At 38.5% G+C, this 14,874-nt stretch overlaps 1 protein-coding gene across 4 annotated transcripts in view; it reads right to left on the minus strand.

Moving 5' to 3' along the window:
* Positions 1 to 14,874, minus strand: part of HELZ (helicase with zinc finger) — an 84,092-nt gene that overhangs the window by 58,863 nt on the left and 10,355 nt on the right. For 2 of the 4 annotated variants that reach the window (XM_051797634.1, XM_051797631.1), the window contains exons 2-6: positions 8,651 to 8,878; positions 6,816 to 6,852; positions 3,483 to 3,607; positions 1,241 to 1,297; positions 304 to 352 (exon numbers count right to left, since the gene is read on the minus strand). In XM_051797634.1, coding sequence (XP_051653594.1) covers positions 304 to 352; positions 1,241 to 1,297; positions 3,483 to 3,607; positions 6,816 to 6,852; positions 8,651 to 8,860 — 478 coding nt within the window. In that variant the 5' untranslated portion in view covers positions 8,861 to 8,878. Of the gene's footprint in view, positions 1 to 303; positions 353 to 1,240; positions 1,298 to 3,482; positions 3,608 to 6,815; positions 6,853 to 8,650; positions 8,879 to 11,961; positions 13,259 to 14,874 lie in introns of those variants that run through there. The other 2 variants (XM_051797632.1, XM_051797635.1) reach the window with 2 other exon arrangements.

Raw genomic sequence — 14,874 nt, forward strand, 5'->3', positions numbered from 1 at the left:
TGAACACAAGCAAAATTACCCCAATGCAAATAAATTTATAATCCCCAACGAACTCAACTAGAGCAGGTTTCAAACAGCACAGAACGGAGCAGGCTCTGCTACAGCACTGATCAATAAATAAACTTCTGCCCTCCAAATTCAGTGCTGACATAATTCCACTGAGATAATTCCACTTCAGCCCCTGGGGCTCATCACAGTTGTCAATCCCTTTTTTTTTGCTTTTTGCCTGCCACGCAGCACTGAGCATTCAGCAGGATCCAAGTCTTCCCACCCCAAAATGAAGGAGCTGTAAAGGTGAGTTACCTTCTTCTAAATCTTCTACATGATATCCTGATGGGACTTTACCAGCTGCCTACAGTTATAGGAAAAAAAAGCCCACAGTTATAAAGGAACACAAAAAACAATTTCATCGACAAGAACTGCTGTCAAAATGGGGTTTAGAGCAACCAATAGAGAAATATCAATCAATCAGAAATCTGAAATCACTTCCAGTCTCAAACCAGAGTTCACATTAACCCAACAGCTGATTGCAGCCCCTGGTGACAGGGGCTGATGATAACAGGAATTCTGAGGATAACAGGAATTCTGAGGATAACAGGAATTCTCACAGGAACGCCAAGTCCACTCATTGTTAGAGGAAAATTTTAGAGATTTTTACAAGACCAAATTCCACCCTGTGATCAGTTTAATGGGGACTGCAGGGAGTTTTTAAAAGGCCAAAAGTCTGAACTGCATTGATAGGTCTTTCAGACTTGAATCTACCTTAAAAATAATGCCCAAATCAATGACAAAGCATAAGTAAAAAAAAAAAAAGGGGGGGGGCAATTTCATCAATAGACATGACAATTTGACCTCTTGTAAAAAAAAAAAAAAAAAGAAAAGGTATTTATGTGGTTAAACCATTTCTTAAGTCATGTTTATTACTTCACAACAATTTCTGACAGAGAAAAATAGAATAAATAAATAAATAATGCAGATCTAAATGCTTTAAATTCTTGCTACTTCGAGAGACTCAACAACCTATTAGCATCATTCTCTATTTTCTCACACATCCTGCAAGACTGTGATGAAAAAAGCTCCTGAAGAGATGGGTGGGAAAGGACTGACAGAGCAGTGGAAACAAGACTGTTTGAACCAGTGTGTTCCCAGTGAGCCCAGATCTCCTGGGACACGTGGGAACCAGCCTTCCAGCTGGCTCAGGTACTGCTCATTATCCCCCCAGTAATATGCTCATTATTACCTCTGTTTCAGCAAGAAGTGTTTTCAGTCGTGTCAGATCTTTAGTTACCATCCCGTTCTGGGGGGAGAAAGAGCATTAATTCATTAATTAATTCATAATTTATAACGTATTCCATAAAACCTTCACGTGCATTAAACCACAGAAGCCAAGTTCACTTTTCCCCACAACACCAGGAGAAGGGGAAGGAGGAAAACTGAGTTTGACTTACAATGCCAATTTTAAAAGACATATTACATAGCACTGAGCAAACATTATGGTGAAAAAGGGAATTCTAAGTGGCCAAAACCAGCACTAGACCTACAGCAAGTATCAATACAGGACAATGCAGGAAAGCACCATATTTAGAACAACTTTTGGGAAAAAACAAATACTATCATTACTAAAATACTTCAGGATCTAAAGAATTAATATGACAATCCTTCACTGCTGTTGCAGTGATGGATTCATATCTTAAGGATTGATGTCTTCAGATCTCAAGGATTTACTTCACAGATTACTGATTTCTACAGTTCCATAACTCTTCCTGCTCTGATGTAGACTGTAATTTTTGGAGTTTTCACTAAAAAGCAAAGATTAGCCATTAACTAACTGCATAGTCAAGTACATCTGAAGTAAAAATCTTTCAGAATTGAATTTATCTGAAATACACAGCTGAGTGTAACAATTTCACACTCATGGAACTCAAAACTTTGATTAAAGGAACCCAGACCTGTGGGGTTTATTTCAATAATCTCTTGCAGAAATTTAATTAAGTGCTACTACATTTATTAGACTTCTCCAAGTTTTGACTGTGCTACTGAGCAGTAGAAATGACTCTTTGCTGAAAACTTCCACACTTAACAATTCTCACACTCAGGCTTTTTTTCAAAATGATTTTTCACTTCTCTAGCAGAAAGCTGAAAATTGAACCTGTTGAGCTTAGATGTATTAGAGCATAAAAATGTTACCAAGAATCATTCTCTTAAGTCACTGGAGAGGGCACTGGATGGATTCCAACTCTTCAATAAATTGATTCCAAAACTGAGTTTCATTTCTTCTCTCAGACAATGGCACAACTCAGTAAATCAGCTGCTGACTTTAATATTCCTACCAAAAACAACTGTGTCTAACAACCTAAAGCTTGTAAAAACCTCTCAAACTCTGCTTTGGGATGACACTCTGGAATTCTATACAAAGCTACCTTTATTTGCACAACAACAGCTCCAAACAAGGGCACTGTACATTCCCTGCAATAAGGCTATTTTACTAATTTTTCCTGAAGGCAAGTTTCCTTCAACTTCACCAGGAATTTTTCAATGAAGCGTTTTTTTCATTGGAAAACACCAGCTAAACAAAGAAAAAACCCTTTTCTTTATGTAAAAATAGCCAGTGGCCAGAGGGGGAGGGAATTCAGGATATACACCAGACAGACAAACAGAACTCCAAAAAACAACCTACTAATTCAGTTAAGCACCAAGGGACTGCAGACATGATCCAGCTTAAGGTAATAGGTTCTCCTACAACAGTTTCTAATGTCACTCCCACCTTCCTCTGGGTCTGACCAGAGCTGCTCCTGCCTCTGCTCTCACCACGTTTCTGGGTTTAGCGTGACCAGCAGTTCATGGGGATGAACTGCCTATTTAATCCAGATCCCAGAAATAAAAAGAACTCTATTCTTTAGAGACTTACATGTGTCCCTAATTTTCCCCATATGAGTCAGAACAGTTACTTACATGGATGGGGTTAAAAGCATCTCTACAAGTTTTAACAGTTCAAGGGTAAAGCAGAAGCTTTGAACTCAAACTTTTATCTTTGCCTTGAAATGCAAAGCTTTTTTTCTTCCTGAAAAGCTTTTAACATCTCACAACTTATCATGGGCCAGTTATTTAAGAGTCCAATCAGCATTTTTCCTGCTTTAATGGCTAAAATTCCTGAAGTCCTACAAAATGGGATCAGGTGCAACTCAGAAAAAGTCCATTGCACAAATATGCAACTTATTTTGCATTCCCTGAGGATTCAGGGCCAACAATGAAAAAACTTTTCAAAACCCTACCAACTCTGAAACCCAGGTAATGCAACAACCTGGCATCCTGCTGGCATATGTGTGCCCATATATTTGTCTTTTTTTCCTACAAATCATTTTTTGTTGCAGCCTGCCAATCAACCGCGCGTTCGGAAGTTCGTTATTAAACATGTCTTTTAAAGAAGGGAATACAAAACTGGTTTTTTAAATTGTGTAGAGCACAGAAAAAAACCCACTTACCAGTGATTCCCCCATCAGTGATTTGGAAAGAACATTAGACACAATTTGCAGCTTCCCTTTGAGGTGCATGCAGCAGAGCACTGCACGGAAAGGTCCATCGCCCTTGGCCAGCCCCTCTCCCAGCACTGCAACACAAATCAGTGACCATCAGCTTCATCACACCATAAAGTCAAATATATAGTTTTCCTTCACCTTTAACAGGAAAATAAAGTCTGAAGCTTGGGTTGAATCCATGGAAAGACAACTGCTGGATGTAAATTAAGTATTACTTGCTCTTGTCTAATGGTAACTTGAAACTTGTCTCCCACCGTCTAAGAAAAGTTGTACACGAGCTCAAAAAAGGTTGTCATGTTTACATGCTAAAATAGACATACATTAAATATGGGAAGGGTAAATTCAAATATCTGACACAGACACAAAGGACCTCCTCTTACAGAGAGGGTGAAAAAGAAATAGCGACCAACAACCTCTAAATAACACAAACATGTTCAGGAAGATCCATTCATGCTCACAAAAAACATGCCCTGGCGTTTCCAAAAATAGCCAACCTCCTCGTGGGCAATTCCTGCTCCTTTAAAAGGGCTTTTATTCACTTGTGCTGTGAAATGCAGGATATAGGAAGGATTCTGTGAGACCAGAAATCTACAGGCTCCACGTAACAGAAAACTTTCTTAATGCTTCCTAGCACTGGGTCACACACAGACACTCTCCTTGACACTTCCAAGAGGGACAGGATTTATTTCACAGCACAGACGTGCTTCAGACAAGCAGGAACAACACTTAATCACATATATTACCTGTCCAGAAAATGAAATGCCAGGGTGCTAAAAAGCTGGCAAGCTAAGCATGTGAATTGAAAAGAAAGCTGGACAGTTGTTTAAAATTAGGGAGTTATAAAATAACTCTTATTGCAGGCAACATCAACATCTGTGTTTATGCTGCTACTCATGCAGATGCAAACAGCCCCTCTTAGTGCTAAGAGGAATTTTACATTCACCACAACTTCAGGATTACATCTTAGAATAATAAATCAGAACTCCTCACTCCACAGACGTTCACATCAGTAACAGAAATTGCAGGAAAGACTCAGAAAAAACCAATCCCACGGAACATTTACATAAAAACAACTTGACATCTCTTCAAACTGCAATGGTAACTAAACCCTGCTTCTAAAGTGCCTCCAAGATTAGTCTGAATTCACCACTCTGACAGTACTGACCACATTTCCAAAAATAGAACTGAACTTCCCAAATCAGAAGCAGCAGAGCCAGAAATAGCTCCAACGTGGCTGACAGTTTGCTATTTTCATCTCAAAGATTAGATCTCCAATTATGAGATTTCATATCATTAACTGCATAACACCACCCAGCTAAAACATACAGTTGCACATGAAAAGTTGCAACCCGTTAACCAGGGTCTTTTGGTGAAGATTTGTGGAATAATTTAAGAGATTGTAAGTTATCCTCATTCTCAGCACACTACAAAGAACATGTATTTCTCCAGCTATTCCAAATGTACTGATCATTCAGGTTCAAATAAAACTGTCATAGCTGTGCAACATATCAAGTCTTGTAATAAGACTGAAAAGCAGCTTAAATAAAGCTTTGCCTATTATAAAAAAACCTGTGCATATCAGGCAGTCCATGCTAAGGTTGTTTCTTCCCAGGGATATTTCAAACATAAAATCAAAACTAAGACCTTTTGGGATCATAAATGCAAGTAGTCTAAATGTCAGATGCTGGGCTACAATTGATCATGAAGAATCACAACTAAATCATTCATTCATATATTCATAAAAACATGGTGTGAACATGTATATATATGTGTGTATATATATATATAAACACATACACAGCATTTTTATATACATACACAAATATGGCATTAATAAGATGAAAATTGTCCCCAGTTTTAGATCTGGAAAAAAATACCTACAGAAGATGCTGGTGTGATTAAACTGGGTGCTATTTCTTTGTCATTAACATACATTTAAAAGCTGTTTTTTCCACTTAATTTAAAAAAAAAAAAAAAAGTAGAGATCAGTGGTCCTGTTCCACCCACTTCTCTGCCCGTCCAGTGAGAGATGACAGCAGTTACCATGACAGTTCCTCTGAGATCCTGACAACTGCCACACATGCCAAGAAAAAGTCCCACAGCTGAATGTCACCCCTGTGACAAACCCATCAGAGCTCATCAATGAGAACACTATTCATTAAACAGCATTTCCCTCCTACCTCCTTCAACCATCATTCAGCTTTCCATATGTCTTTTATTTGCCACCATGAAAGACAACATTGAGGTTAGTCAGAATATTAAACCCTTATATATTGACACTTGAAGCTTTAAGAAAAAATCTCAGGCTATTTTAAGAATGGTACTGATTAAGTGATGTTCAGCCCTTTTTAATCTGTTAAACTTTAATTTTATACCTACAAGTTTATTTTTCTCAGTTGAGTTTTATGGACCTTCACGAGCAGGCTGCAGAGCCCCACAAATTCCCAGAACTATGACTTGACTATCAATGAAGACAAACACATTAAAAAAAAACCCAAAACAATATGAAAACCACAAAGCCAGAAAGGAACAATTTAAAGATTATCATTGCTAGCACATGAATGTCAGAACAGTGGATCACAGTCTCTGTAACCGAACTGTGGTCTGAAAAAATTTCCTTTAATGTTCAAGAGTAGTTAAAGAACTAAAAACTAAAAGGTGGGATCTACCCACCTTTTCTTTCCAAATCTAACTGACAAACTCTGTTCCAGTGCTTTCCAAACTCAGCAAGGAGTTCTCAGTGAATTCTGAATCACTTGCATTACACATGAACAACACAGATTAGGAAGGAGGGTTAATTCCTTTAAAAATACCCCAACTGAACAAGGCAGTGAAATAGGAAAGGCTTGACTTCAATGTGACATGTGCACATTTGGAAGCTTTAACAAATAGGAATAAATGTAAGTACATCATCTTGATTTTCTCTGAATCAAATCCCAAATGCAAACCAAGATATCCACCCTGTCCCTTGGAAGAAAGGCAGAACAATCAGCTGCTTTTATCCTGACACTATCAGCTCATCCTACATTTGGGTACTAAAACATCTATTAGCCCAAACAGCACCAAAAACATGTATTTGAGTTCTGGGACTTGGGGGAAGAGTTACAAAATAGTGAGATCTCTCTTTAAGGGGAAAAAAAAATTAATAAAGCAGATACATAACTTTAACTAGGAAAAAAACCACTGTTAGTAAACTAACAAATCTGGGCATCAGTTTTAAAAATTCAGACAACTGACTGCAATTCAAACACTAGGTAATAAAAAAGGAAATAAGCATACCATGCCTACAGTCTTCATCTGCTTGCCCATACTTTTTCTGAAAGGTAAAACATGAAAAGTTTAAAAATAGCATTATTCCAGTTAGCATAAACATCTACATGTTTGAATTACAAGTTTCTTCAAACTTTCTAGAAACCATTATCTCGTCTTTTCCTGGGTGGAACATGTAAAGAACACAAGTCACATGTCAATTATAATATAATTCATTCTTAGAATGTGTTTTATATGTTTGCAGGTGGCTTCACAACACTTAGGAAAAAACACAAAACTTGACTTTCTAGCCACTGTTTGTTTTTTTAAAACTTGTACTAATATAGTTCTGTTTAATTTTTTTAAGGTATGTATGTTATTTTGCTCTGTCTTATCAGTGGTGATTTTAAAGATTATTTCATTTAGTAAAACAAGAAGGAAAATTTGGATTGTTTTCCTCTTTTTCTTTTAAGCCTTTACATATCTATATAATTCATGCCTTCAGTAGGAAGGTTTTGATTACAAGTATTTTTCCAAAGTCCCTGCAATAATATCATTATGATGAACATCCAGATAGGAGCTTCACAGGATTTTCAAAGAGTGATATCAGAAATGCATTGAATACTCTAAAGCACCAACCTGTATACTGGCTTATGTGAATAATTTTGAGAAGTCAACTCTGTAGTAACACAACTTCCATTAGGAAAACCAACTTCAGTTATTTCTGAATCTCTTCCCTGAGGAGCCATAAAAAAGGTGGCCTCTTAATTTAAGGGGTTCCCCAAATCTTGTTTTGCACACTCAACAGTCCAATTCAGCTATTTATTTAAAGAATGATTAAAAACACTCCCTCATCACACGGGCAAGATTCATCTTAAAGCTGCCCAGGAAGATTTTAGGACTTGGCCAAACTTCTTCCACCTGGGTTGAAACTGCTCCCACTCAATATGTGAAGATTTGGGGTGGACAAGGCCCCTGTAAATCTGTAATAACACTTCCAGACAGGTAAGAAAAAGTAGGTTGTAGGTTTATTCTTAAGCACTGTAAAGTCCTTTCCTTTAAGAAATTGTAGCTCTGATGCTTTAAAGGAAGGACATGAATTTGGCAAGGGGAAAACCTGTAATTCAGGGTTATACCTCTTCTTGCCTTGCATTTACAAATCTTTACAACACCCCAGTTTTCACATTTCCACTAAAAATCAGCCAGAATCTAAAAGTTCCATGTTTCACCAGCTATGCTCTAGCCTAGCACTGCAAAGCAAGTAGAGGATCAAGAATTAAAAGACTAATGTTAGACCTATGCAAACGTTGCTAAATTGGGTATGAAGCATCAGTTATACCTGGATTTTGGCGTTTCTTAGCTTCGTTTTTTAAGTGTTTATACTTGCAGAAAGTTTAATTTCATGCTCTTTAAAGATCAGGTAATTTGGTATGTAATTCAGCACAGCATACAAACATAATACCCTAAACCCCAGATATTTTTTAAAAAATGTTTGAAGTCTTTTTTTCATTTGTGATTGAGACCCGAACTGATATTTTTCTTCACTTGTTTAGAGAACTGTGATTGAGACCCAAACTAAGCGGTTTAAAGTCTTTTTTTTCATTTGTGATTAAGACCCAAACTGGTATTTTTCTTCACTTGTTTAGAGAACTGTGACTGGAACCAAACTAAGTGGTTCCAATCCTGAAAAATAAACAGATCAGGGGAAACTACAAGAGAGAAGCCTCATATGTGCTTTAGCAAGAGGGATTCTGTGGCAAACTACCACGCCAATTACAGGAAAACTTGGAATTTTATTCAAATCTCAACGATGTGTTTGATTGTTCTTCCCAGTTCACTAGATACTATGAAAGAGTCACACTCACAAGTTGTAAAAAGGAAGCAATTCTATACAGCAGAGTCTCGATTTTGATGCGGTCGATTTGTGCCTGGCAGGGCTCCGGGAGGTGAGCTGGGGGGAACTGGCTGAGGGCAAGGAGAGCCTCTGTGCAATGCTTCACTGCCACTTCATAATCCTGCTGCTTAAGGGATTCACATGCTTGTTCACATGACTTCTCTGGTCTTCTGTCTGCCATGACTCAGGGACAGAACTCCTAGAGCGGGGCAGAGGGGATGATAAAACGTTGGTTAGCTGGGTGATGGCACTGCCGACTTGCCAACCAACTGCCACTCCCGCCTCCAGGTGCCATGGATCACATCCCCCTCGTGCTGTGCCACTCACATCTCCTATCCCAAGCTCCTCACTAACTCATCTCTTCCCAGCCTTTCCTCCTTTGCTCCCAGCTCTCGGTGTTGATTCTAATTCCAGGAGGTATTTAAGCCCACGGCTGATTTTAAGGATGTAAGTAATGGTTTCAAATGTTCGAGTCAGCCTGGATTTAAGCACTCAGAGGCTTTTGGGTCTTGAATGGCAACATGAGCTTTGCTTTGGAAGGAACACAACTCATCCCCCCACCTGCTCTGTCTCCAAGCCATGTACTCCACAACACTTTTCCAAACTTCTGCACTCAGAAGAAGGAGCCACTTTCCCTGGGTGAAGCACAATGGAGATGGACAAGGAGGAATGAGAAGGACCAAGAGATCAACAGCAAAGCAACCACTTGTCTCTTCCTTTGGTTGGTTTATTTACATCTTAGGAAATCTAGATACCCCTGCACACCAACACAACTGCTTAAATCATTTTAAAGTAAATATTTGGGGGGCATTGAGACAGTTATAATAAAAATCTGTATACGGACAGATATATCTGCCAATAAACTGAGACAAATGGTTATCCACATCTGAACCACCAGGAGACAAGCAAAGCACTTCTATAATCTCTATCCACATTCTCCCTTCATTAACATAATATTTAAATACAGGACACACATCCCTAGAGACACTGTACTTTAAAGCTGACTTCATAAAAATGTGTTAACTGAAAGAAGAAAAAAGGTAAGAGTTTTCACTTTTGCTTTAGTAAGCAGCATACTGTCAATATTTGTGATTACAGATCTACTACTACAACTGGCTCATATAACTATTTCAGTCCACTTCAAAAATTCACTTCTAAAAGCTTCCTTTACACCTGATATTTTCAGATTTGCAACCAAAGGTGAAGCAACTTCAAGAATTTAATCTGGAAGTCAAATAAATGCACTTTCCTCATATGAAAAATAATCCACTATCCCACTTTTCCCATTAACACAGGCCAACACACAGGAGAAACATAAACAAGATTTTTCATATACTATACAATATACTGTTTTATGTGTTGCCTTTCAGCCTTAAAATTTCATTCAGTATCAAAATAATAACATAAAGGAATATTGATTTTTCAAGACAATTTTGACTTCAACTACCTTCCCTTTTACAACACTAATATAAAAATTTATGTACAACAATATCTTCCCAAAAATGAAGAAACACAAGCAGGAATATTTTGCAGTTACCCCAGTACAAAGCTGTGCCATGTGCTTCTTTCTTAATAACAGCCTTGCAAAATATTACCTCATTCATCCACAAATTTCTTTTTCTGCTAAAAATAAGTCCCCACTTTCAACCAAAATAGGAATAGGCAAGTAGGTTTTGCATTTCCATACATGTGAGTAAATCCATTCATTAGGTAATTCTGTTACAGATTCAGCTGCATCACTTGAGCATGTATTTTCAATTATATAAATGTTAGGTATTCTTAAGCTGTGTATGCAAGGATCCTTTGTACATACAACTAAAAATTACACTGGCTTCCACTTCACTAACATTTTAGGCCACAGTATATTTTACAAATCTGGGATTTGCTTCCACAGTAATACAACAGTTAATTGATGTTTTTCTCATGTACATTCTGTTTTCCTCCTGAGGGACTGAAAACAGAGGACTCCATGAACTCTGCTGTAATTTTGATTTCCTCACTTCCTGGCTGACATATAACCAAAATTCCTTTGACCAAAAGCCTGAGCAGAGCTTCTGTGTGTTTATTCCCAAAGAACTGATTAAACCCAGATCCCATCCTGACTGACCTGGCCAGCCCCACTGACAGGCACTGAAAGCCCTTCTTCTCCAACACATCAAAGATGTGACTTCCCAACTGCCTTATCCTGGTAAAAACTGAGCTCATCTGTTTGAGAAGAAGCTCATTTTACAGTGGCCACACAATTTCTCTGGGCAATTTGAAGACTTCAGAGGACACAACCAACCCTAATTAAAAACCTGGGGATGAGGATGAGCAGCAGGACCAGGCTGTTTGGACAACTGGCCAATCTGAGTCACCCTAATGGTGTTTCAGAGTGGCAAAAACCCACCCAAGTCACAGTGCACGGGGCACAGTGAAAGTTTAGGAGCCACTGAAGTGTAATTTGTTTTTAAAAAAAATCAAATCATAACAAAGAAACCCAGTATGTGGACAACAGAATGAAAATGATACGTTCAGGCTCTCAGATTTAATTTCAATCCCATTTAGAGCCACACATGCAGACTCAAACATGAACATTTAAGGGGATATTTGTGCCATCTCCCTCAGACTCCAATACAGGTGCTCAGGTGTTCAAAAAACAGTACATGTGGCACTTCACAATATGATTTAGTTGGCAGGGTGGTATCAAGCCAAAGGTTGGGCTCAATGATCTTGGAGGTCTTTCCCAAACTTCCAAGTATTCATAGAATCATTAACAGCCAAGGGATGGAGGCACTTTTTCAAAAAAAATTTGCTTTCAGTTCTGTATTTTCAAAAATTTCAGATGTAATACTGGAATTTCTAAATTCACTCTCAGAGTAGAATTTATTACAGATTAGAATTGAAAGCTGAAGTATCACAAGGTCTGCACTATATTCCCAACTCTCTTTGCAAAACTGACCAAATTATTTCTGCATTTCACTTCTGCTTGTAAAATTGAAATTAAAATAATAAACATGTAACAGAATAGATGTCAGGAGTATTCATTTTCTCAATGTGGTCCAGAGAACCACATTCCAGAAGAGTTCTAAATTTAAATTTGAGAAACAATTTATTCTAATGGCAAACTTTAATACATCTGCAAAATACTGAAGAAACAGTAAACAGACATATTCCCACTATCTAAAGTTGCACAACTAAAATAGGTGGACAAATCTAAGAAAACATATATCTAAATACATCATCTGGCATCATACTTTATACCTCCAAAAAACTCCTGCCATTAAGTAGAAGAAAACTTACTGATCTTGCATTTCTTTGAAGGCCAAGTTGTGCTCAGCTTCTCTTCCCCAAAACATCATTTCAAATATCTGGTTCGTTCCAACTGCTGTAACTTAAACCTCAGTAGTTTTTTCAACTGTGAGAGATTTATTTTTTTTCCCCTACAATTAATGATTTTCAGGCTCAATATTCCTAACGAGCGTTTCACCTTCTTGCCAAGGGGATTTTGTAAGCAAACATGAAAAGAGCAACTAAAATCTGATCTCCAAATAAAACTGCACATTTCCCCTCTAGAGCTGGGAAAGGCAGAAGAGGCAGCTTGAGGAGGAAGAGTGATAAACAACGTGATCTACAGTCATTTATTCCCAAGTAAACACTCCCCCTGCTTGGTGCACAGGAGGCTTTGAAGAACTACTCCAGTCTGATGAGTCCAACTTCAAATTAAAAATCAATGTAGGAGGAGAGAACATCATGAACTAAAATTCTAGTGTTTCATGGCAGTTTAACTCATGACTGTGCACTTCCAAGCCTCCCAGCTTACTGATGTGTCTGATGGAATCAAAGGGTCCATACACCAAGAGAATGATAAGTCGAAGCATGTGACGGTTCCCAAAAAAATTTCAAGCAGATGCTTTTTCAAATCACTGTAAAGCATCAAGCCAGATAACTCTCGCTGTACTTCATAAACAAACAGATTAGAGGGCACAATGCTGTTCCTATTAATGTTACTGGCAAAATTCCCAATGTCTGCCAAGACAGAAGGATCAGATCCAAGGTCTCGCATGCCAAGCTGACAAACAGTAGACAAGTCGGTAAATATTTGCATATTTTAACCAAACATTAACATCTCTTGTAAAGATTTATGCTAAAGCAATGATGTTCAACTTGCAGCCCTACAGTGAGACCGGGAGGAATTTACTGTCAATTGAATTGGCTTCAAGAGCCACATCCTGGGAATCGCAAAGGGAGGCAAATGAATGAGCCCCATTGCCATGGGGAACACGCAGGGGAAGAGCATCTCCAGCTGCCTCCCATTACAACCCACAACCCTTCCAACAGCTCTGCTGGGAGAGAGAAGTACCAAATATCCCCTGCCAAAGCCACTCAGCCGTGTCCTCCTGTTCCCAGGCTGCTGTCCTGCGGGAGAGGAGAGGAGGCGATGGGTTTGCCCTTCCACTGCCCATCGGGGTCAGGCTGGCACGGGCTCAGAGAGAGCAGGACAGGAATTCCACTCAGCCCGCCCCTCTCGACCCAAATGCATCCACTGTGTTTCCCAAGCCTCCGGGATTTTTCAGCCCTGCTCTGGAAAGGTCGGCCACCGAACCGGGCAGGCGTTTTAAACATGTAATAAATTCAGGCAATCCTCAAGAACAGACAGCTGGTTTATCAGAACTGCCCAGCAATTCCTTTTAAGAGCAAGAAGAGACCCACTAGATTTATTTATGAGGCTGGTTGCTCTGTCCTCCCTCAGTAACTTCTGAACTTCAAGTCAATTGGAACTGAATTTCCCAGAAGTCTGAAGGGTCTCAAAGATGCTTCAGGTTTCATGAAAAATGTGTAACAAGACAGATAACAGACCCAGGGAAAGGTTAAGTTATAATTCAGCCTCTTATGGATACCCAGACATCAGTTAGCCCATCAATTACTGCCATGTGCTGCCATTTACCTTTGCTGGAGCAAAGGATCACCAGGGAAAGAAAAAGCCTTATTTATTTTTCTTGCCATAAACTGCATCCATCACCTTCACTGCTCAAGGATCCATCCAGGTTTCCCTAAAGCAGAGTTTCCAAACTTTTTAGACTACAGACATGAGCAATACACAACACATTGCTTTCTGGAAGTCGCTACTGGTAAACTGAGATTTAAACAATTCACACCTGAAGGCCTCAAAATTCTGTTATTTCTGTAACCTAGAAATATAACATTTGGGAAATCACAAAGTTGGTATGGCTACAATCCCTGTGACTGAAGAGTTCCCCTCTCAAAATTATCAGGAAAAGACTGACAAGATACTTTAGTTTACACAGGCATGGGAAGATCTGGGTTTGTTTAATAACCTGAATTAATATATTAAGTATACTATACAATCAAAACACTGGTTACTGTGAATATGCCAATGTTATAGTTAATAATGATGGGTCACTGGGAATTCAACTATCAAGACTCTGCAAACAAACTGCATTTGTCAGTCCACACTAAAATAGGGAATAATATATCTGTCCACTCTTAAATCATATTATAGAGTTGCTCTGGCAACTCTTGTGATCCCATCTTAAGGCAGGCTTGCATCTCTACATGTTAATTGTTTTTGTACTACTACAAAATACCACTCAAGCACCTTTAGATGACTAAAATAAAATTAAATACCTATTTATTTTCCTTACCTATTGTGATAAAATAAACCAAACCTTGCCTTAAGATAAAAAATAATACCAGAACCCAAACCCATTTCATTCGAGCCTCCAGGAAGGAATAAAATAGAGCTGCACAAAATACAGAAGCGACTTACAGACACACAGAGGAAAAAAAAATGCACTTTCCTGGTGTCATGACATATAGATCATAAATAATCCCACTCTCAGAAATCATTTAATGAGAGTAGGTAATGACAGTGCACTATAGCAGTGTGAATGATGTAACAGAGAGAAAGGATGGTGCATCTCCCATGCACAGGGTGAAGAAAAGGAGTGTAGGAAAGGTGCTTTTGCCTGTTTTTTTTTAAGAAAAATGTAAGAGCAGAGAACTTGTGCACTCCTTTATTGCAATTATGGCTGAAATCTGTAATAGCAGTTAGACAGAGTTCTCAGAAATGCACTGCACACCTTGCAGAACAAATACAAAAGCCTCCACCCTTGAGAAAGGACAATCTAATCAGTTTTCTGAAATAACTGAATTACTTTAGCTAATGTTGTACAACTCCAGGCAAAATGACCC

This window comes from Manacus candei, unplaced genomic scaffold (assembly GCF_025592945.1).
Source record: "Manacus candei isolate 608988 ecotype Guabito, Panama unplaced genomic scaffold, ASM2559294v1 h1tg000047l, whole genome shotgun sequence".
Lineage (NCBI taxonomy): Eukaryota > Metazoa > Chordata > Aves > Passeriformes > Pipridae > Manacus > Manacus candei.